Genomic DNA, 25,370 nt, shown 5'->3' on the forward strand with positions numbered 1-25,370 from the left:
CTAAAGATTAACATTGACCAATAAACCATGGAAATGGGGTTAAAGTGAGATGAAACCTATAAAAATTGTAAGCCTCTCAATTATTAAATACACCAAATACAGTTTACATTGGCACAAATATTGATTTCAAAAAACATAACTTGATTTGTATTCTTTTCAAACGATAAAGACACAACTACATTCATTTGTTTCTGTTAAGAGGTAAACTCCTAACTATCTTACTGCCTGTCGATACATTTATTTTTTGCATGGCACAAGTCATATTTTTTTTACTGTCCATGACCCTAAAATACTAAATCACTTGGATGTGTTTTAGCTGAATTTAGTCTTTGATGCAGGATTTTTTTTATAATTGTTTTTGACTTTTAACTAGTTAACTGCTAGTACTCTCAAATCGTGATTTCTTGGTAATTTGAAGATAATATTTGATTAGGCGTAAAATTTGATCTATACATTCTATCCAAAATCTGAGACACCCTTTAGTAGATAATGGCTCCTTTTTTCAATTGCTCTGGCAAAAACAAATAATGAGAAATAATGTCAAAGGAAACAAAGTCTTTAAATGGTTTATTGAGATTGTCTGCATCACAATAGACACTATCCATGAAATTATAAATGATAGATAGTAAAGCTACAAATACAGTATCAAAAAATTAAAGCAGGCAACTAAAAAAATAAAAATTGGTTAATATTTAAAAAAAAAAAACACCATTTCAACCCTATTGTGTATGCAAGTTTAAAATCTAACTGGTGAAATCATAGAAATTTTGGCATGATATGAATGATTTTAGTATTGAATTTCATCCACATTATATTAAGTTTTAAATTATTGAAAATTCACAGTTCCTTTTTCAAGATCAATTTTTTTTTAAGTTCTCAAGCTACATGTATACTAAAATAACATTCTTATAGCTATAACAATCTCTTAATGATTTTATAAATATAAAACACAAATAATATCAAAAATAGCACCAATGAAATAAATATATTTGTTCCCTTTCATCTCACTTACAACAAACACTAAGATATATAGATAAGTTTGAATATGAATTATAATCATATAAGACATTGACAGATATTGTCAATTTTCTAAGCTGCTATTGCATAGCTGTAATAAGGGCTATTCCATTAAAATGTATGTGGGAGGGTAGTAAAGGGAACATTATTGAATGTTGGTCATGGGTCTTTTTTCGTTATATATCTATTATCATTATGCAAAATTTCTTAAAAAACTGTTTTTGGTTCTAGGGTTATTTTAAAAGTCCCTTCCTACCCTACCACAAACATTTTATTGGAATAGCCCTTACCAGTTTCTTGGAATCAGCAATATTAATTTATTTTAAAAAAGCAGCATAGTTTCAAGATTGTTTCAAAACTTTAAATATTTTGTCTGTATGGAGGTGTACTCAATCAAAATATTATGAAAACATTATAATGGACATCAACCAAACAATAAATAGTAAGTAAAAATAACAACTTTGGTTTGATTTCGTTCAAATATTATCATAAAACAACTAAACATAAATAAGATATAATGTAAATTAAAACTAGATGAAATATTATCATTGCAAAGTCTGAAATACATCAAGAGCATTTCCATCATTGTATTACTCTGAAGTGGAGTTTGAACTTTGAGCTCTGAACTTTAAGCTTGATTTGTTTATAATTAAAAATTATACCCTGGTACTAATTTTAGTAAAATATGTTAAAAAAAAATCAAGCATTTCAGCATTTCTAAAGTTCCCTGTATCAAAAAACACTCCATTTAATGATATAAAATTATGCGTACTTAGCATTTCAAAATAAAATTTAAGCTGCCACACATTCTAAAACACATATATATATACGAAGCATTTAGAATTTCTGATCTCCATCAAAATATTGACCTGTCAAAAGCCATTGAAAGACATTTTCAATATGTACAGTGTATGACCATATTTTAGCCTGAAAATGACATTTATTCTTTAAAATTGGGGACCTGGGGACCTGGCACTCACATTGAATACAGTAGAACCAGTCTAATATGCCAAAACAGGGGACCAGACAAATATGGTGAATGAAACATGCTATAAGAAGCTTTCAGTAAGTTGATGCCTAGCTCTATGTTCTACACTATGTCCTATTAGTAGGGGAAAATACAATGTGTTGTGGTATTGCAAAAAAATATTTCCCACAGAATGTAACTAAAAGTAAGCATATAATAGTCTATGATATGCAAATATAGCTTCAATTTTTTCAAAGTCACCAGTGACAATAAAAAACAATTTAAAATAGTTTTTGAAGTTTTGCTATACAAACCAAGGCTTATAACATGAATATTTGTGTCTATTAACTCTTTGAGAGTATATCAAACTCACAATTTCACAAAATTAGATTTAAAAAAATAAATCAAAAAAAAACTTTGACATGTTTTCTGTGAAACAAATAAATTTAAAGATAAAATGTCATCTTTTTGAACAGAATTTTTAATATTCCAGTGGTATCTCAAACACAAAAAATTTCATACAATAAATATTCATAAATGTCATTTTTTACACTAAAACATGGTCATGTATTGAATTAATAAAATCTTTATAACTTACAAAACCACACCAACATACATTCATTATCACTCTATAAGTTTTATATCTCTGACAATGATAAATGGTATAACTTATAAAAATCTAATACAAAATCATCGTAATCAACTATGGCACATAAAATATAGAGTCTTTACAAAGGAGGAGGTATAATATGAGCCATTATTTGGCCCCTGAAATTGCAAAAATAGTAAACTTATACAAGCCTTTCAAATTTTTTTTCATCTTAATGATAAATGAACAGATCTATATAATACGGACATTTTAAAATCAAAAGGTCACTTGTGATGTCACTAAGACACCATAAATATGCTGAAATGTACATATTTGACTATAAAATGGCCATTTCACACATACATTTTGAAAACTACATTTTGTAGTTGGATATATAATTTCGGGTAAAGCTGTTTGCTCATTTCTAAAATTAATGAAAAACAATTCATATGAGGCTATTTAGACTTTTTTGGGCTTATTCACTTTCAAAATATTTCACTTAATGTAAGAAGTTTAATGCTTGAAAAATATTGATGTCTAAAAAGTAAATTACAAAAATACTGAACTCAGAGGAAAATTCAAAACGGAAAGTCCCAATCAAATGTCAAAATCAAAAGCTCAAACACATCTAACCAATGGATAACAACTGTCATATTCCTAACTTGGTACAGGCATTTTCTAGTGTATGCTAAAGACATATTTTGTTATCAATATCTGTAAGACCTATATTTGACACGATTCAAAATGCTTTTTGAAATTGTAATTCAAGGGGCCAAAAAAGGGACCTTATAATACCTTTCTCTTTATATATATTTTTGAATAAAAAAAAGTTAAATAAAGCATCTTAAACTTTCAAAACACTGCATATATATATTTACTTACAATGCAATAACAAAGATATAATTCTCAATTTCAAAAAGCAAAGCAAAACTTCACAGATTCAAATAATATGCATAGTAAGTTTCAACTCATCACCGACATAGTCAAATGTGAAAAATGATAATTGCATAAAAAAAATCAGTGTAACAAAATAAACATCTTACAGCAAACTTTGTCAGATCTATAATGGAAATATGTCATTGATATAGAAATGAATTAAATGTTTTTGACATTTTGACAACGATGAAATATTTTGGCGTTTTGTTCTCTTTTAAGAAAGAGATGATATATGATTTTAATTTACTAAAGAGATGGATGATTAAGATTAGTTACTGTGTATTAAACATACATAATTAATTTTTCAAAACAGAATATTTTGAAAGTGAAGAGTTAAACATTATCAAATCTGAATCCTAAATTTTGTGTTAGTTAAATGTTTTAATGATTATTATCAAATTTGCAAGTGAAGGCAAGTAATGCCATCCAAAACATATAATTTACAGTTAACTGTGTTTCTAATATTTTGTGGCAAAAACATTTAAGAAACATTGCGTAAAGGCAACAAGATTGTTAATAAATTGCAATACATGGTTCTAGTTTTGAAACTTTGAAAATATTCTCTTGATGAATCATAGTTAAATATGACACAATAAAAAAAGTTTGATCACAGTCGCACGACATAAAGCTTGTGTTACAAAGACGTCTCGCTGAGGGGTACTTTTCGACACTCCTCCTCCAACATTAATATCTTCTGTTTCATCAGGCGTATCTGAAAAAAAGATAAATTTTTGCATTAACACCATGATGGGTCAGAACTACTTTCACTAAAATTAATACTATGACAAAATAAAAGTAAGAACGAAAATGAAAGTATAAATATGAGTCAATTACTTTGGATTTTTTGTGTGCCATTTTTCACAGATTTGTGTGGATTTTGTTGATGATAATTATGTAGAAAATTATATTTTTAAAAGATAACATCAAATGTTGTATGGATGCTTACATCCATATTGGTTGGATTTTAAATGTATTGTGATTTTATTGGCATCCTTGTTTTCAAATACACTAATTTGAGGTAGGGTTTGTTAATTAGTTGCAATTTCTTCAGGTAAGTAACCCCCAGCCACACTAAAGAAAGCCATAAAAGTGTACAGATTGGAATCAAATGTAACACATGAATCATCAACAATAAGAACTGATGATTGGTTCCAAAAAGTTGTTAAGCCAAGGGGTGGAGTTGAGAAATAGGCTCTCAATTCCATGAAAATGCTCCTTTCGGCATGCGTCTAATACAGCCTCTGACAACCAAAGTCCAACTCCAACCTTCACGAGTGGTTTATTATCTGTAAACCTGGTGGAACTGTTTCAACTGACTGGAGAAGGGGCGAAGGCGAGCCACTGGCGCCTCAAAACCAGATAGCCTCGGGCAGATGGGGTTCGTCAACCTTGGAGGGTAGCCCATCTAGGAGAAGGAAAACTCTGACTCAAAACCTCCGCTGCCTTGCGGCCATACCCGTACGCCAGGGAAAGGCTTCAGGAGACAACCTCGAGGAAAATCCAGATTTAGGAATCTGCAACATCCTTCCTGTACTTCCAGGATCAGATCACTTGTTCAGAAGTTAAGGGTGAGGTAACCCCTACAGAAAACCTAGAGTGCTGAAGACGGCGGTGTTGGGCTATATAGCGCACTCTTAACAGACCACAATACCACGCACAAACAGCCATAATGACACTTGAAATCACAACCAATCGATATGGTGCTCGCCCTGTGAGGACCCACCAGGCAGGTGCAGTGCCGGGTTCCCTGTCTCGAAGGAACCCATCAAATGCTACTGGAGGTACCTTTGTTTCGTCCTGTGGAGTCAGGGGACGAACAAGAAGAGCTACTGGCCGGAAAAACACCAAGCCAAAGTTGAAAGAACAACCAGTCATTAACATCATGCACTGGAATGCAGAAGGGGCATCCAACAAAAGAGATGAACTGCAGCATTTTCTACATGAAAATAACATTAACATCTGCTGTATTCAGGAAACACACTTGCAAGAAGGAAAACCTTTTAAAGTCAGAGGATACCAAGTTTTCAGGAGTGACAGAAAAGAAAGAAAGAAAGGAGGTGTTATGACCCTAGTAAGAAACAACATAAATGCCAGGGAGATTAAAACATATATGGAGGAAGCAGAATATCTTGAAAGCAAAGTCACCATCGGGCAAAGCTCTTACAACATTGTCAACTTCTATTGTCCAAATGATAAAAAACTCTCCCTAGATACCATACAGACATCAGACAGTAACTTTCTCATGGTAGGAGATTTTAACAGCCAATCTCATAGCTGGGGATACACCACAATAGACAAAAGAGGAGAAACCATAGAAGATTGGCAAGATGAACACCATCTTATCCTTGTCAATGATCCAACTGATACACCAACCTTCTATTCTCGCCGCTGGCACACAACAACTACACCAGACCTAGCTTTCTGTACTGACGATATACACCAGAATATCAGTAGAAAGGTATGTGACCAGCTAGGGGGCAGTGACCATCGCCCAGTCATACTATCCATCAGAGGAACAAAAACTACTATTGATGCTCAATTACCAAGATGGAATTACAAGAAGGCAAACTGGGGAAAATTTGAAACAAGAGCAAATGAACTTACAAAGGACATAGTTATTGAAGGAAAGAACATCAACAATGTTGTCAAGATTTTCAATACAAGCATAGTAAGAGCGGCAAAAGAAAGTATACCAAGGGGTGTGAGAAAGGACTACAAGCCATACTGGTCCAATCAAATTCAAGAAACACATGATGCACTCACAAGAGCAAGAGAAGAGGCTGAATCAATACCCAGCCAGGAGAATAACATCAAACTTCAACAAAGCAAGGCAAAACACCTCAAAACAAAACTTGAATGCCAGAGAAGAGGATGGAGAGAAAAAACATCATCTCTGAACATGGAGAAGGATACAACAAAACTGTGGAACTTGACAAAAGCTCTAAATGATGAGGGAAGTAAAGGCAAAAGATAACACTAGAAGATGAAGGAAAAACAATCACAGGAAAAGCTGCTGCAAATACATTTGCAAAAGGTTATGAAGAAGTAAGCAATACTAACATCCCAACCTCACATAAAAAAGAGATAAGAACCGAAATTAGAGAAAGAAAGGAAACACCAGCACATGATATCATGCAGACTGACATCACAATGTCTGAGATGAAACAATCTATAAGAAAGCTTAAGAAGAAAAAGTCTCCAGGTCCAGATAACATCACAAATGAGATGCTACAACACCTAGGGAACTCATCACTAAATACTTTGCTGGACATATTCAATCTTAGCTGGAGACAAGGGCAAGTCCCACAATGCTGGAAGGACGCAATAATGATGCCAATACTAAAGAAAGGAAAGAACAAGTCAAAAGCCTCAAGTTACCGTCCTATAAGCCTAACAAGCAGCTGTTGTAAATTGTTGGAGCGCATAATAAACAAGCGCATGCACGTGTACTTAGAATCAGAGAACAATCATTGGAAATGAACAAGCTGGTTTTAGACAATACAAAAGCACAGAAGACCAGACTACACATCTATCCCAGGTGGTAGAAGATGCCTTCCAATCCAAAAAAAGTAACGCTGGCTGTCTTTGTAGATCTTCAAAGAGCATTTGATAAGGTATGGAAAGATGGACTCCTTGCAAAAATGCTTAGATATGGCATCAGTGGAAGAATGTACAAATCGACCAAATCTTACTTGTATAATAGAAGAGCAAGAGTGCTGGTAGATGGGCAATGTGGACAGAAAGTACTCTTAAAACAAGGGGTCCCACAAGGAGGAGTATTACCACCAACTCTATTCATACTCTTTATGAACGACCTAGTACCAGAGCTACCAAAAGGGGTACAATCAGCACTTTATGCAGACGATCTTGTTCTCTGGTGCTCAGAAGAGTATGCATCTACAGCTAAATATAGAATACAAACAGCTTTAGATATTATAGTCACATGGGCAAAGCAGTGGTGTGTTACCATCAACAGAGAAAAAACAACAGGAACACTCTTCACACTCTCTCCAAAAACACAATCTGTCAAACTGACTTTGGATGATACCCCACTTAAAATGGAAGACCAACAAACATACCTTGGGGTAACTTTTGACAAAAGAATGACCTGGAAGCAACATATAACATCAGCTGAAGCTAAAGCTAGGAGAAAATTGAACATCATGAGGAAACTTGCAGGAACAAAATGGGGTGCAAATGAAAAAATCTTGAAATCTGTCTACCAAGGAAATGTACGACCACACCTTGAATACGGATCTAGCGCTTGGATGACTGCAGCCAAGTCTCACCATCAGACTTTAGACAAAGTTCAGAATCAGGCACTACGTATCATCACAGGTGCTATGAAATCAACACCAATAAAAAGTATGGAGGATATAACAAACATACCCCCATTAGGAAAGAGAAGGGAGTGCAAAGCCATGATACAGGCCACCAAATATCAGTGTTCACAAGACCACCCAATGAATACCAGACTAAAACAACTCTCATCAGGCAGACTGAAAAGATCCAGCTTTACATTAGAGACAAGAGCATTGCAAAGAAAACACCAGGAAGCCCTACCAAAATATATAGAACCCATAGTTTTCACAATGAATAATACCCCTTGTGAAGAAAAACTTGGAAATGTCACCATCCAGACCTCAGTTCCGCTCATTACCACCAGAGATGAACAGACTAGTAATGTAAAGAAAATACTTACAATGAGTATGCTTGAAGAACAGTATCCTTCAGAAACTTAGGTAAGAGTATATACAGATGGGTCAGCCACAAATGCCACAACAAATGGAGGGGCTGGTATATACATTAAGTACCCCAATGGAGATCAACAATCAGAGGCAATACCAACAGGCCTACATTGTTCAAACTACAAAGCTGAAGAAGAAGCCATTACTCATGCTGCACATTCCATCTTAAACAAAATCGATGATACATCTCAAGTAGTATTCCTGACTGATGCCCTCTCTGTTCTACAAGCTTTGAAGAACGACAAGCTGCCTCAACTCCAACAAGCTTTATACAACATCAAAAGTCTGACAACAGTTATTCAGTGGATCCCTTCACACTGCGGAGTTTGGGGTAATGAACAAGCCGACAGATTGGCAAAGTATGGTGCTGAACAACAACAGGAAGAAAATCCAGTCTGCTTTTCAGAGATGAAGACTATCATAAAATCTCTGTTCAACACTCCACAGCAACAAGATAGTTACCACCAGCTAACAAGATCTGAACAAACCACCATCTTTAGACTGAGGACAGGACACAACAGACTCAACCTACATCTACACAAAGTCATGAAAGTTGTTCCGTCTCCTATGTGTCCTTGTGGAGAAGCAGAGCAGGATACAGCAGACCTCCTACAGTCATGCAATCTCCATCAGGCATTGAGAGATAAGATATGGCACTCAGTAACATCACTCGAAGAGAAGCTATACGGACCAGTGGATTCCCTACAGAAGACCACCAGATTTGTTGAGGAGACTGGTATTCAAGTGTAAAGGCGAACGATAAGAAGAAGAAGAAGAACTGATGATTTTCAAATAAATGATTTATAACTTTTTAAAACTGTCAAGTACTTTCAATTATTTTTAAAAATATCAATTTTACTATAAACTTTTGAACTAAAACAGGTTTTTTGTGTTGTTTGATTGCTGTCTTCATGCATTAACCCAAATCTCTTTTTATTCACCTACTTATTTCTCTTTATTACATTATATTCCAACATTCAATACAACAAAGGAGAGATAACTCCAGCTTGTTATTTTTACCTGTGTTTCATATCTTTCTGTTAATCCTTGCATTTGAAGTTCCAACTTCTTTAATTTACTCTGATATTTTTTCTTGGCTTTATCAAAAGCTGAGATCAGAGCACTATTGGCTCGTTTTAAGTCATTCACAAATTCTGTCGACTGTTGATGTCGAATTTCAGAATTTCTTGACAAGTTTTCTAAAGCTAGCACAAGTTCTTGAATTCTGGATTTCATTTTTTTCTCCCTTCTCAGAGCCTCATTATAGTCTTTAGTTAAATCACTGGAAATGTCTGACACTGACAGCTGATCATCACTTGCCTGAAAAAAAGGATGAAAAACAAATTATTTCTTTTTATTTTGTAAGATGACAACAAAAATATTTCAGACTGTGTCCTTCAGTTGTTGTCATTTGTTGTTGTGGTTCATAGGTGTTTCTAGTTTCTCATTTTTTATACAGATTAGCTTGTTGGTTATCCTGTTTGAATTGTTTTACACTAGTCATTTTGGAGCCCTTAAGCTTGCTATTCCAAGTCTCCATGTTGTAGGCCATACTTTTTATGCATAGTGACCTGGATGGGAAGTTGCATTTTTAATATGCATTGAAGACTCATTAGTGGCCTTCGGCTGTTGTCTGGTCTTTGGCAGGGTTGTTGTCTCTTTGACATATTCCCCATTTCCATTCACAATTTTAACTATAATCTCTAGAGCAATGTTTTTCATCAAACTAAAACTGAAAAGGTTCCAATAGTCAACTTTGATATTTAAAATACATCTTTTACAGGTACCCATGATCAAGTCTTTTAGTAAATTTCTCTGTCTTAAAGTTATTTTCAACACAATTTCTGACTGAATAGAATAAAAAACATTGGTTAAATTGTGTGTTTTTCTTGTCTTCAATGATTTGTGCATTCTGTATGATTGATTGATTGATTGATTGATTGATTGTTGGTTGTTTTACATTAATATAAATATTCAGAAATACCACAGTCGTGTTAGTCAAATTTCAGACTGCTACCTATATACTGTGAGCAAAAGTTGAGGAAACAGGTCAAAATTGAAAATCACAACTTTAACTCTTTTGAGCACATGGTTAAGTAAAAGCATTACAACATGTATACTAAATTGATGGTGTGGTGAAACTGTTGGTATAACTGATTACATATAAACAGAAACTAACATTATCCTAGCCGAAAAAGAAGAGAAAGTTGGAAAGGGCACTTTTTACTCCCAAAATTTTATCATATATTTTTACAATCCTGACAATCCTAGTCAATTAAGATTTGAGTTAAGTGTATCTGCACCAGCAAGGTTTGTAATCACAACCTCAGTGTTGACTGACTAGCTATATATATAGTGATTACAGCAGTAACTACTTAGACCACTCGGCCACTGAGGCCCCCAAGGAGTGGTAGAAGGTAATGGTGCAGTAAGATAATATAATACCTGATTCCTCCTCCTGTCTGTCAATCTTTGTTCTAGATCTCTTACTTCACCTTTCAGATGCTCTATCTGTACAAAATATGCCTGCTCTTGAGCCTCTTTCCCACTCAGTCGTAACTCTATTGATCGTTTCTCCTTTTCTAATAAATAATTGTGGGATTTCAATTCAGCCTTTTCTTCCTGTAACAAAGAAAATATTTTTAATTCTAACAACAGCTAATTTAATGTTCAATTAAAACAAAGAAACCACTTAAATTGGCTACCATGGGTTAACGTGAAATATGATGTACTTATAATTTAAAAAGTCCATTTTCATATTACCAACTTTTGACTCCAGAATTAATGTTACCTTCTCTGTTGTAGGACATCCTGGTACTTGGACAAGCAAGCACAACATAAATAAGTAAATTCAAGATTTCAATCAGTAAAGTTTTGATTAAAACTACAATTGTAGGACTGACATAGAAATGTGAAAATATCAAAACTGTAAAATGAATTCAAAAGTATTTATCCAACTCACCTTAATAGCCATTAACTCCTGCATCAACACAGCATTCTCAAGATCAAATCTCTGTGTGTCTCTCCTCGTCTCCATTGCAGGAGGGTCTACATGTATACTCTCTAAGTCAGCCACAGTTAGTCTGATGGCAGCCCGATCTGTCGTCAGTCTGTGTATGTATTCACGTAAACGGGACTCTTCTATTTTGCTAACATCACTGTCCATAGAACTGGTCGTATAACTGATACTAAAAATAGAAATATAAAATATTTTAATAAGAGGACTGATCCATTAAAATGAATGTGAGAGGATGTAAAGGTGTTTTTTTTGCAACAAATGTTGTAGGAAATATATGAATGTATATCCATTTGATGTAAATAAAAACTAGAGGCTCTGAAGAGCCTGTGTCGCTCACCTTGGTCTATGTGCATATTAAACAAAGGACACAAATGGATTTATGACAAAATTGTATTTTGGTGATGGTGATGTGTTTGAAGTTCTTACTTTACTGAACATTCTTGCTTCTTACAATTATATCTATAATGAACTTTGCCCATTAGTAACAGAGAAAAATATTTGGTAAAAATTTACATAAATTTACCAAATTAATGAAAATTGTTAAAAATTGACTATAAAGGGCAATAACTCCTAAAGGGGTCAACTGACCATTTCGGTCATGTTGACTTACTTGTAAATCTAACTTTGCCGAACATTATTGCTGTTTACAGTTTATCTCTATCTATAATAATATTCAAGATAATAACCAAAAACAGCAAAATTTCCTCAAAATGACCAATTCAGGGGCAGCAACCCAACAACGGGTTGACCGATTCATCTGAAAATTTCAGGGCAGATAGATCTTGACCTGATAAACATATTTACCCCATGTCAGATTTCCTCTAAATGCTTTGGTTTTTGAGTTATAAGCCAAAAACTGCATTTTACCCCTATGTTCTATTTTTAGCCGTGGCGGCCATCTTGGTTGGTTGACCGGGTCACGCCACACATTTTTTAACTAGATACCCCAATGATGATTGTGGCCAAGTTTGGTTCAATTTGGCCCAGTAGTTTCAGAGGAGAAGATTTTTGTAAAAGTTAACGACGACGGACGACGGACGACGACGGACGCCGGACGCAAAGTGATGGGAAAAGCTCACTTGGCCCTTCGGGCCAGGTGAGCTAAAATGGGTAAATAATTTGTAAGTTTTCCGCGGAACCCAGTGTCTAGCCTACTTTGGCTGTAAATCGCAGGCTCAACAAAAATGAGGAAAAAAATCAATAAAAATAATCCTTTGATACTATCTTATGATTGTCAGAAGCTTCTGTCCAAGTTTGGTAAAAATTTAGGATAGTTAATGAATCTAATAAATGTTTTGAAAACTTTAACTGCAGACTGTTTGTAATGTTAACTGGAAGAAAATCTAAGTCCATTTAAAAGTAAAGTACAGAAAAAAATGGAGTTATCTTTTTACAAAATTTACTTCTGGATACTATTTTATGATCATAAATAAGCTTTTGTCCAAGTTTGGTACAAACCCAGGATAGTTTAAGAAAGTTATTAAAATTTTAAAAACTTTAACCACAGAGTGAATGTAATGTTTCCCCGCAGAAAAACTAAGTCCATTTAAAAGTAAAATACGGAAAAAATGGATTTATTTTTTTACAAAATTTACTTCTGGATACTATCTTATGATCATAAACAAGCTTCTGTCCAAGTTTGGTACAAACCAAGGATAGTTTAAGAAAGTTATTAAAACTTTAAAAACTTTAACCACAGAGTGAATGTAATGATTCCCCGCAGAAAAAACTAAGTCCATTTATAAGTAAAATACGGAAAAAATGGAATTTTATTTTTGCAAAATTAAATCTGGATACTATCTTATGATCCAGTGTTCTCCCCAGGCCGTTTTAGCGTCGCGGTACCACGACGCTATAATTTTTCACCGTGATGCTATAATAATTACCGCGACGCTATAATTATTCCCGCGACGCTATAATTATTTTGAAGATGCTATTTTACTTGTCCTCAATTTTGAACTTTCATCTATTAGCGATTATGATCATAAAAATTATATCACCTTTAATTGTAATCCCTTTAAGTCGGACACTAAAGGCAATTAAGAGATTAAATAGCTAGGTGTTAATTGCCCTCAGGGTGATAACTGTTTGGATGCGGATATCCCAAGCTGACACTTGTGACATGACTAATACCACGTGTCTGCAATCACCAATTTCGGCATGGAAAAATGCAATCACAAAACAATTCGAAATCTATGTTTTGTATTACGAACTTTCAAAGATTGAAACGATTTTTTTTTTTAAAGATCGTTTATTTGTGCAACTCGAAAAAAATTACTTTTTTTCTCTTCCAGTAATACGAGAGCGAGAATTTTGGTTTAGAGCTAAAATAAGTTTAATACTTCTTTAAAAAGTTATCATAATTGACTTAAGTTTATGTTTAATCCATTTAATGCATTAAAAGCGTCTTATTCATTCACAATCTCTTGTCAAACAATGTTTATTCTCGAACTCATTTTCGTAAATTTGTCTGCGGCCGCCATTGCACATTATTGTGTAAACTACGGATAGGAACCGGACCAGATATGACAAAAATCCGCATTTTCACGATAATGACAACAGATGGACAGTAGACAGAAAAAATATACCAAGATAGAAAACTACACATTAACAGACTATTTGTTAGATAACTTTGTTAAAAATACATATCATTTTGATGTAAAGATAAGAAACAACTGGGACTAATTCATTGAGTGCCATGAAACAATGAATTTCATAAACATGATAAAAAAAGTTTTTAAATTGATTTTTTTTGCTACTTTTGCTACTTCATCTTTACTTAATATAATATAAAAAATAGTTAATTTTGTGTACTAGATATTGAGTTTTGTATATATACAGGTTGCACTATAATGAACCATTCATTCATTTGACTTATTGTTGGGTAACTGAAACCACATATTTATTTTTGTTTGGCACAAAAGAAAAAAAATTATTCTGTAACTATAAATGAATAAAGAAAACATAAACTGAAAAAACTGTTTTTGTGGTTATAGTTTAATTGTATTCTCAGTTATGAATTGAACAATATAAACTAAAACATATAAAGGAAATAGAGCATCAACGCGACGTGACAAATGACATAGAAAAAAAAAGGGATTTTTTCTTACGCAAAATGTGATGCTATCCAAAATTTCTGGGGAGAACACTGTGATCATACAAAAGCTTCTGTCCAAGTTTGGTAGAAATCCAGTATAGTTTAAGAAAGTTATTAAAATTTCAAAAACTTTACCACAGAGTGAATATTTGTGGACGCCGCCGAAGACGCCGACAACGACGACAACGGAATGTAGGGTCGCTTAGTCTCACTTTTTCGACTAAAGTCGAAGGCTCGACAAAAAAAGTTTAAAAAAAAAGTATATTTGTTGAGGGGGACTTTGTTACAAAAAAAGTACATTAAAATTCAACCATACAACTCTCAACAATCTATGGTCCGTAAATAGTCAAAAATAACATAAGGACCCATATGCACTACGCTTCTGAAGCTACAAATGGTTGTGACAATCTAACTAGCAATGTGAATTAATTCAAAGAAGTAAAAAATTTGATTATCCCCCTTTAATATGTTAGACAGATTTATTCATTTTTCATAAATTGTTCTGTTGTACATTTCATCTTTCATAGTTTTCTCAATTGAATTGTTAAACTATTTTGCATGTAAGAGCCTTTTAAAGCCAAGTATACAATATTGATTTTTTTCATGGTTGAAAACTGTATGGTTGTCTATAATTGCTTACATCCACTTAATTTTTGACTGTAGTGGATAGTTTTCTCATTAGCAATCATACTTATTTTCATACATATATAAAAAAGACTAACACAAGTGAATAAACTAGGATCCTTTATAAAAAAGTCAATGGAACTGAGGACAGGGGACCCTTTAATATAATCAAAGAGCTGAAAGCTCTGAAGAAAAATGACGCCACTGTCTCTAATATTGGAATAGTTTTTATGCAAGTCTTTCACTTTCACACCCTACATGTTCGCAACTAATCTTAATTGGTTTTGTGTTTAATAACTCTGTAAGCAAGTGTTTTCTTATAAGTATAATTGTTGTCATTGTCTCAAAATAAAGTGAGACAGCATTTTTTTTTTGTGTTGAATAAATCTTAATCATGTTTTGGATAGCGTATTGTTAAAGATAATAATAATCCTTTCTAAATAAAGTGGTATTTTGTCAACGTTTTATTTAGCGTTGAATAACTCTTAATCATGTTTTGGTTAGTGTATTGCTATACTTTGTTTCATTGACCTCTTTCATAATGAAGTGAGATTCTGACTATTTTTTTTCAGTGTGTTGAATAAATTTTATCATGTTTTGGTTATAATAGTGGATTGCTATATTTTGGTTCCTATATTTTATTGTTTCGTTGTTTCAGATCAAAGGGCTTAAAAACAATTATCTTTTGTGTTTTTCCTTTAAAATCTTCAATGTTTTACTCATACCAAGCTAAAAATACATTCAGTATTTACACCAAAGCAATTTAAAACAACAATCATGATTTTCCAATTATTCAACTTGAATTTGAATTAAAATTGGGCGCGAATGAGTAGAGTGCGAATGGACCTTGGGTGTGAACGTGCGAGGTGCGAAAGTGTATTGGGCGCAAACAGACCTGATACCACATAGTCTGAACCCCCTTCTCCCACAAAATATGATGTAAATTAAAAACAAATTGTTCAGAGAATAATTGAAGTCTTTCCACTAGAAAAGATCTATTTTTATATTGAAATATGAAAAATCAGTTTAAAATGTTAGTTCCTATGGCTTTATGACGTCCTATTAACCTATGACATTGACCTCAATTTCAAGGTCACAAACCATGGACCTTGAATCAAAATATCCTAGGTCTTTAATATGTTTGGTTAATGAGAACTACCACTTGACGCGTAATTTTAAATGTAACTTGCAGGGATCTCCATGGATGAAAATTGAACCATGGAGGAAATTTCACCATCACAAACCGTGCGTACGCCGTACAGTGAAGCGTGATCGAAAGTATACCATCCCTCCACATAAGGATTGGCGAACATGCTAACTCATTGCTTATTTAAATTATATTTATTTGAATTTTCATTGTAAATAGAAGTATAACTTCAAAGGCCAAGCCTTCATGCCCCCCACTTTAGTTGAGAATGACCAAAAGCTGTCATGAAGGTCCGCATGTAGTTTTCTTGCTATTTTGGTAATTGTTATGGGGGTTAAAAATCATGTACAGCTTATTTTTCACGGACACTTAATTCAGAAGTCATGAACCCATTACCGCATTACCGGTATGGCTGATTTGTAGCAACAACAAAACGATTCGTACGGGTTATGTAAAATGTTAAAGAGATTTGTAAAGCAAACGTTGACAAATGAAAAGGTTTTTAATGATTTTATCCATGTTCTAGCAAATTGATGCTATGCAACATGCATCTTTCGAGTCTGAATAGAAACCGGAAATGCGGATGTATCAATTTGATTGTAAACTACGAAATGAATTCGAAATTACGATACGACATTTCTTTACAGGAAATAAAAGTTTTAACTTTTTAACTTTTAAAGTTATTCTATATTATCGTTCCAATACAGCAGTACTCGAGTTATTTACGATGAAATAATAATAACTGTTTTACGTCTTATTTTGTACTTCTCAAAAAAGGGGGATGTCGATTGCGTAAGTCAAAATAAACGCACGTGTTCAACTTTTTAAACTGTTTTCTTTGTAACTGGGATTATTAAATCATTTATTCAATCTAAATTATCATAGAATTTGCGGAAACTTAGTTGAATAATTCGACAAATGAATCGTTTATCTTCAGATTGTATTCTCCTGTCTGGTTTGTTGATCTACCTGTACAAGCTCAGGTACAAGTGATTAGCGATCTTAATCCGGATATCCCTCAGGTGTTAGAACTGTATTGGATTATAATATAAAAAAGCCTGAGGGTTATGAAATTACATGCATTTGATTATAATTGCTAAAAAAAATGGCGTCAGGCTATTAAAACGATAACAGTTTTGAACGATGGCGGAAGACAATTTAACGATGGCGCAGGTCATTTGACGATGGCGCAAGACATTTGAACAATGGCGCAAGTCATTTGACGATGGCGCAAGACATTTGAACGATGGCGGAGCGCCATCGTTAAACAGGCCATGGAGATCCCTGTGTAAGATGGACAAAAACTCCCTTTTATTGTATGCGCAGCCTTTCAACCAAAATATACAAGTAAGGACATGTCGCAACTAATAATATATGAAAAATTATTTGTCAAAATGTCATACAGTATTTGAAAAGAAGTGAAAATAAGCCAAAATCAAAATTTATAATATGACCTTGACCTTTGACATTGACCTCATTTTCATTTTTAGTACCAATGACCTCATGAAGACCCTAGGTCTCTATCAGTTATGGTTTACCAGTTGAAAATGCATATCGCTTGAATCAAATGAAAAAGGGGGAATAACTCTCATATGGAGTCCCCATAGAGCTATGGTTCAAACGAATATTCTTATCCTAAATATGTAACGAGCAATTTGGTAAAATAAAATCTTTTACGGTTACGAAGGAGAGGTGGCCACAAGAAAAACAGTGTTTGGGGAGATAACTCTTACAACGTAATGTATTTTGTTATAATTACATTTGATATATGTTTCATTATAATACTTTATTCTGATTGGCTAACTGCACATCACATGTTATTCCTCAAGCAATTGCATCACTCAATAAAACTTTTCATTCATGATAACACGTGGTCCCACAATAAAGTGCACAGATGAATTGAATAAAAAAGTTATAAAATTCGTGTTTTCATGATCCTAGCTAAAAAAAGTAATTATAAGTATTGAATGTTTCTTTTTGTAACCTCATAGGGTTGCAAAAGCGTTGACCGTGTGCACATTTTTAGAATGAAGCGCTTATGCGCTTCATACAAAAAGTACTTCGGTCAACGCTTTTACACCTCAATGAATTTACAAAAAAAAGCATTCAATACTTATATGCAGTTGTAAATTTTTAAAGCAAAAAAAGTTAATACTAACTTTCACTTTTTTGGATGTTCATGTACATTTTGAATGTATTTATTTTTCTCAACTACATGAATTTTTTGGTGTATTTTTAATGATATATATGAGTAGTCCAAATAATTATTAAGTCTGGCAAGGCTTTTTAAATTTTATTCTGGGACACCTTCCTATGACCACAAGGCTATGTTAATTTTTTTCTGGGACGCCTTCTTACGAACGTCTTAGGAAGGCGTCCCAGAAAAAAATAAAATAGCCTTATTGGATATTTTTATGCATTATTTAACCAGTTGAGTCTTTTACAGGATTGTTTGTTTAATGCTGTTTAAACATTACTGGAAAAAAAACCACCTTAAATTTGCTAATTATTTGGCATGAAAGTTTGATTTATTGAAAGGGACTCATAGTTTTCCATTTAATTTTAATAATTGTCTAATGGTTAAAACAATAGCTTCGTTGTTTACTTTTATACACAACATATTCACTTTGGTCTCGTTGTTTACCTAATATTCACTATGTACTTGGTAACAGTTATTAATTAATTGAATAGAAAATATTATAATAAATATTATTGGAAGCCGAATTGACGTCAAATAGGTGCCGATTTGACTAGATGTCAATTTAACCAGGTGCCGACTTGACTTGTACGTTTCAATTCCTCTGCGATCGTTTGCGGTATTTTCTTGAGAAAACCTATTTTCCATCATCAAAGAGAAGAAGAAACTGCTTGAAATGATTCCCGAACGCTTCGTGATTGTTAAAATAAGTTTAATTCACTCAAAAAACAATTTTAAAACTTGCGATGTTTAAACAGGAAGTTTCAAAAGCACGTGTAAAAGAAGAAATTAACCGGTGAGAGTGGAAATCCGTACATTACATATATCACTATAGTACGACTTTTAAAGCAAAACAGTTTCATCCTTTTGTAAAACAGTCTTTAATATACCTATCACATTAATGTTTGAAGGGTCTTAAGCTTAAGTCGGTATGAAACACCAAAACGGAATGATAATAACCGATTACGTTTTGTAGTTTACAAAATTCTGGACTGGTTCCTGTCAAACTACAACACTTTCTTCGACTGTAGTGGAATACAAACAGAAACCAGTTAGTTTGTAAACTGGTTCCTGGCTGATTACTACACAATGCTCATGCATAATGATAACACAAGCACATTCCTCCAGTTTGTATTGAAATTAGTAAATACGAAACCAAGCGCGGTAGGCAGAGAAATCAGGTCGGCAGTTATGGAACAATGACTGCGTCATTTTCCAAAAAAGAAGATGTGGTATTATTGCCTATGAGACAACTATCCACAAAAGACCAAAATGACACAGAAATTAACAACTATAGGTCACCGTATGGCCTTCAACAATGAGCAGAGCCCATATCGCATAGTCAGCTATAAAAGGCCCCGATAAGACAATGTAAAACAATTCACACGAGAAAACGGCCTTATTTATGTAAAAAAAAAATGAACGAAAACAAATATGTAACACATAAACAAACGACAACCACTGAAATACATGCTCCTGACTTGGGACAGGCACATACATAAATAATGTGGCGGGTTTAAACATGTTAGCGGGATCCCAACCCTCCCCCTAACCTGGGACAGTGGTATAACAGTACAATCCTTATTTTTTATATTCCTTATTTATCATACTAAGGTACTGTTCTTCTTTGATAACTTTCATCAATATCTATCGCCTAATTTGATTGGTTATGCTATTGTGGCTCATTAACAGAAACAGTCCCATCCACATGGAAATTCCTATTCAACCCCAAAATCTTTGTTTGTGGTAGATATAAATATTCAAATTGTAGTCATAAATACCTTAGTGTGTCAAAGGGTTGTGTGATGACTGACAGATGTACCCCTGTTGTCCTATCTAACTTCTGTAGTAAATGTCGTGCTGCACTCTCTGACATCTTCCTATGCTCATGGGCCTTCTTTATCACAGTATTATCTTCTTGTTCACCTGTAAAGCAATATTATGTTATTACACATGTATTACAAATTCTTAACTGAATTTTATTCATGAAATGTTTTGGTTTATGGAAAAGTGGTGCATTCATGTAATCTAGAACATGTAGAATTAATGAGACAAATCAGGGAAAACAACAACAATAATATTGAACATGTTGAAATATGCATGTTTTTTTTTAATCTTACAACTTTTCCTGTTTGAATGGTTTTACACTAGTAAAGTAGTTTCTTGGATGAGAGTTGTCTCATTGGCACTCATACCACATCTTCCTATATTTATAAAGTATTTATATTGTAATAACTGTGTGTAATGTTTCTGCAATTGTTATTCATACTACTTGTATCTTCTGTATATTCCATAATATTGATTGATTGATTGTTGTTTGACTCATGTCCAGTGGAAAGTAGTTGATGCATATTCAGTTATAAGGCTTAACAATTGAGTTTGACGAAAAAACATTCTACATTAACTTGTCAAAAGGCAGGAAAACTTATTCCAAATGTAATTTGTTTTCCTTGCAAGGTATATAGTGCAAACCATTATTTATTAGGATATATATCTACCTTTTACTAAATGGAGGGACTATATTTACCCCCATGCCCTTTTACTAAATGGAGGGACTATATTTACACCCATGCTTTTTATAAAGATTGGGGCTCTTTCTAGCATTCTGTTTGATGTGAGCCTAGGCTCTGTGTTGAAGGCTGTACTTGTATCTATAATGGTTTACTTTTTACACATCATTTCACATTGTAACTTGAATGGTGTCTCATTGGCACTCATACAACATCTTCTTATTTCTACCATTACTATTGATTATCTGGAACAATGACTAGGTAACTTTTCCATTGAGAGCTTCAGATCTTTAGATTGAATTTTTGTTCAATTCAAAATAATAAATGCACATAGCAATTTCTAAATTTACAGTACTCATATTTAGTTGCTATCTCACTAAGAAAAACATAATTTCTTCTTACATGTAACTAATACCTTTATTTTTTTTACCAAAGATTCTTTGATTTTTTTTCAAAATCATCTAAAAATGTTCCACATTTACCTTCAGGTTTCCAAGACTTTGTAGCCAATATGGCCATTTCACTTTCAACTAAATTCACCAACGTATCGTAAACTTCCATCGCCTGATCGGAATAATTCACGGCAAGTTGTAAAGCTGTCACATTAGATTCATATTTCCCGATTAGCACCGTTAAACGATCTGTCATGGCTTTACTCTCGTCTAAAGTCAAACACAACAAATCGTTCTGAGATTTCAAATTATCGATTTTACTCTGTAATCGTTCAAATTCGATTTCAAATTCACTAACATGGTTGTCCATTAATTCCGAGCCACTGGTATAAATGTTTTGTACGATTTCCTGCATGTTAGAACACTCCTGTAGTCCGTGGGATAAATGTTCAGCAACCTTTGTATTGGGAAACTGGAATAAGAAATGAAAATATGCATATTATTAACATTTATCATATGTTTAGTAGTAAATACAGTAGTTTTGAATATTTGATAAATAGCCTGCTGTTTAATCCATATCGCGCAACTTTGATGTGCACCCTTTATCGCATACCCTTTATTACACCCTTTATCACACCCCTACTTTTTTTTATTTTTAACATAAAGTCAGTTTTTATTTATGTACGCTTAAGAAATATTTTTCCTCCAATGAAGTCCAAATCGGTCATTTGTAGCGGGTTATTTAACAGTGTGCACCACATTTTTTATGTTATTTCGAATGGACAGAAAAAAAAATTCAGTCATTTCTTATAATTTAATTCTAAATTCCATTTTAAACCGTAAAAAAACATGAAAAAATGTTGATGACGTCACGGTCACATGACTGAACTATGTCTATGGGCTCATAACAAAATAACGTCAGCCAATCAGAAGACGCGTTACATCCAAAATTAAATTATATAATTATAAATATTTTAATCGTTAAACTAGTGTACACATTTGGTTTAGGGGCCAGCTGAAGCACGCCTCTGGGAACAGGATTTTCTTGCTTTATAGAAGACCCATTGGTGGCTGTTTTCTGCTCCTTGGTTGGGATGTTGTCTCTTTGACATATTTCAAATTTCTATTCTCAATTCTATTAAATTTCTTTTTTTTAAATGAATATGATTTTTAAATATTCTTAAGACTTTGGGGACTATGGTAATACTTTTATTTCATTTTCAATTTATCAGCAAAAAAGGATGATAATTGGCCATTTCAGAATCAAATGCATTCTTGGTAAAATTTTCAACGGGTACACCCTAACATTTTAAATGATTTTAATTAGCTGAGATGTCCTAAATAATTTAAATTCAACCAATGACTTAATGCAATCTCTAATTTTGAGTACAAACAATGAAATGCCCAGTACTGTTTGTCCTTAAGATTCTGAAATGACAAATTATACTAAGGTTATCAATTGTCAGGAACACTGAGGTTATGAGTTCAAAGCCCACTTGTGCAGGTGCACTAGACTCCAATCTTATTTGACAAGGATTGTCAGTTTTTGTATCAAAGGTCGGTGGTTTTCTCTGTGCACTCCAGCTTCCTCTACCAATAAAAACTGACCATCACAAAATAGCCTAAATGCGGTGCTTAAAAGTGGCGCTAAAACACCAAAAATCAAATCAAAATAATTTTCAGGATCATTTGCAAGGTATATTAAGTACTATAGAACTTACAGCCCCAGAACTCATCTCTGGTCCTAACACTTGTCTTTCACTGGCACAAGTCTTCAGTTTCTTCAGCTCAGCTACCTTAGCCACAGGTGCTTGCTCAGCATGAACACTCCTATAAATAATAAAATAAGACAATGGGTCAACCAGATTTTTTTTTATAAATATCTTATCCATTTTTGTAAAATAGATAGCCTACATAGTGTTAATCTTTGTAATGTTATTGAAAGAGTACATCATATACTAAAAAATCACATTAAAATCAAAGCATTACAGTACAAAAAGCGCACGAATAATTTTTAGAATTTCTAGAAGTTCATGATTTTCCCCAATAACAATGTTCAATTAGACAAAGTTCAGAACTAAAGTTAAGGCAATGCTGATTGCAACTTGGACTCAATCTAACAATTTTACTGCAAAAATTACACAAAAATCTATTTGTCACACACAACCTTTTTATGACGAGGGGCGTATCTGCACGGAAGAACATGTATAAAATTGCCCTTTTACAATAAATGAATAATTGAAAATTTCCTGCACGTTGATCTTTTTAACAATTTCATGAAACACGGTGAATCACGAACCCTTTTTCACAACTGTACGTGAAAGAAAAATGGCAAAACACGTTGAAGGAAAATAACCCTTTACCACCCTCTATGACCATTGTCCCTGTTTTGTGGAATTACAGTAAACTTAGCATGCCAGAAAAACCATTGTTATACCCATTGCCAAGTATCATTATATAAAATTTGGATACAATGCTGATTCATTATTCATTTTATCTTATACTACAATGAAATACAGAGACTTAGTGTAGAGGTCCTAATTTATTAAGGACTGGTACCTACCTTTCCCCAGATTGAGCTGAATGTTGTGATTTTGTTGGTGTGGATGTCCTACTCTGTTGTGGACTTGAGGAATCATATGTTTGTACTTTATTACAAGTCTCCTTCCACTACAATATAAATTAACAATTTTTTTTTATCCAAATCTTATTTTAACTTTTAAGAATATATTTTTATCTAAAGATAATTTTCAGTTATTCAGTGGCTGCATGGAGTGAATTAACTTGAAACATATCAGATAAAACATTGTACCTGATACCAAATTTTTAATGTTGGAATGAATTATGTTTGACTGTATCATGTAAGCAGAGTTTTGGTGGATAAGGAACTCTGATTTCAAAATAAAATTAAAATACACGAAAATTTATATTAAGAGATGCGATGAGCTGATTGTGAACACTTATGTTGTAGGTCATTCCTTGCCATAATTAATGTTAAATTTAAAACATTCATTTTAATTTCCAAATTAAATGTTTTGGATATGGAAAAATGCTTTTAAAATATCTATTTTTATTCCATGTGAATAGCTCTTTATGAACCTTTATTTTTCAAATTATCATATATATATCTGACCAAATAAAAACATAAATTAAAAGTTTTATCATCATACATTTCATCACCCAAATAAATCTACTACCGGTACATACTTTTCTATAATATCTGTCCCTCTCTTCACGTAAACTACCGAGGGCAGCCCTATGTAGGTTCAATTCAGCCTCCTGTTTTCCTATCTGTTCCTGTAGGATGTAGGTCTCAGCCTTAAGGCTGTTGATCTCCTCCTGTAAGTATGCTGGCTCTGGGTACTCATTAGGAGGGGGTGGGGGTGGAGGGTGGAATGTTGCAGGGCGTAGTCCTCTTGGGGGTACCTCAGGGGGTTCTGGATCAAAGTCAAAAACATCCTTTAGCTTACAAGCCTGAAAAAAATATCGGAATATCTAGGTTATTTCATATTGGTTTGTTTTGCCAATTTCACTGATCTAGGTTCTATATCTAATTGTTTGATTTCCTGTTTTTTAAGGTAAAATTTAAAAACAAATGAATTGAATATATGTCTTAGATTAAGATAACAATAAATAAACAATATGCTATTGCATGATGCCTAATCAATCATAAATCTTACTTATAAACATATTTTCTAGAAGTACATGTAACATGGTGTATGTTGTGTGATGAGCAAGATCTGCTGTTAATTCAAGAGTACCTGAGATCACTGCCTGTTTTTGGTTGAGTTTGTGTTGCTCAATCTATAGGTTTTTCTCTTCAATGTTTTCCTTTTTGTGATTTTTCATTTTAAGCCACAGTTTCTCTTTTTTTACTAAAAGTTTTGAATGTCATGTTCTGCTTCTTTTTTAAACTGGTTCACTTTGTTCTGTTAAGTTTTCAATCTATTGCTTTGAGAATTGATTGTCTTTCTTAAACTTCTTTGCAATATTTTACTATCTTTTTTTTTTAAACAAAAGTAAATAGCCACATGTGAACCTACTATTGCTTGTTAGCACTAATGGGTTAAGATTGTTTCATCTGCAATGTCAACTTAAAATAAAACAATAAATTCAAAATGAATGCT

General features: G+C 33.3%; 1 protein-coding gene across 4 annotated transcripts in view; it reads right to left on the minus strand.

The window, feature by feature from the left end:
• Nucleotides 1-3,948: 3,948 nt before the first annotated feature.
• The window catches only part of LOC143052331 (colorectal mutant cancer protein-like), a 49,817-nt gene continuing 28,395 nt past the window's right edge, over nt 3,949-25,370 (minus strand). For all 4 annotated transcript variants that reach the window (XM_076225336.1, XM_076225334.1, XM_076225335.1 and 1 more), the window contains 9 exons: nt 24,451-24,717; nt 23,807-23,913; nt 22,965-23,073; nt 21,334-21,715; nt 20,123-20,267; nt 11,220-11,445; nt 10,703-10,879; nt 9,278-9,577; nt 3,949-4,221 (listed from right to left, as the gene is read on the minus strand). In XM_076225336.1, the coding sequence (XP_076081451.1) occupies nt 4,144-4,221; nt 9,278-9,577; nt 10,703-10,879; nt 11,220-11,445; nt 20,123-20,267; nt 21,334-21,715; nt 22,965-23,073; nt 23,807-23,913; nt 24,451-24,717 (1,791 nt within the window). In that variant the 3' untranslated portion in view covers nt 3,949-4,143. The remainder of the gene's footprint in view (nt 4,222-9,277; nt 9,578-10,702; nt 10,880-11,219; nt 11,446-20,122; nt 20,268-21,333; nt 21,716-22,964; nt 23,074-23,806; nt 23,914-24,450; nt 24,718-25,370) is intronic.

Source organism: Mytilus galloprovincialis, chromosome 11 (assembly GCF_965363235.1).
Source record: "Mytilus galloprovincialis chromosome 11, xbMytGall1.hap1.1, whole genome shotgun sequence".
NCBI lineage: Eukaryota > Metazoa > Mollusca > Bivalvia > Mytilida > Mytilidae > Mytilus > Mytilus galloprovincialis.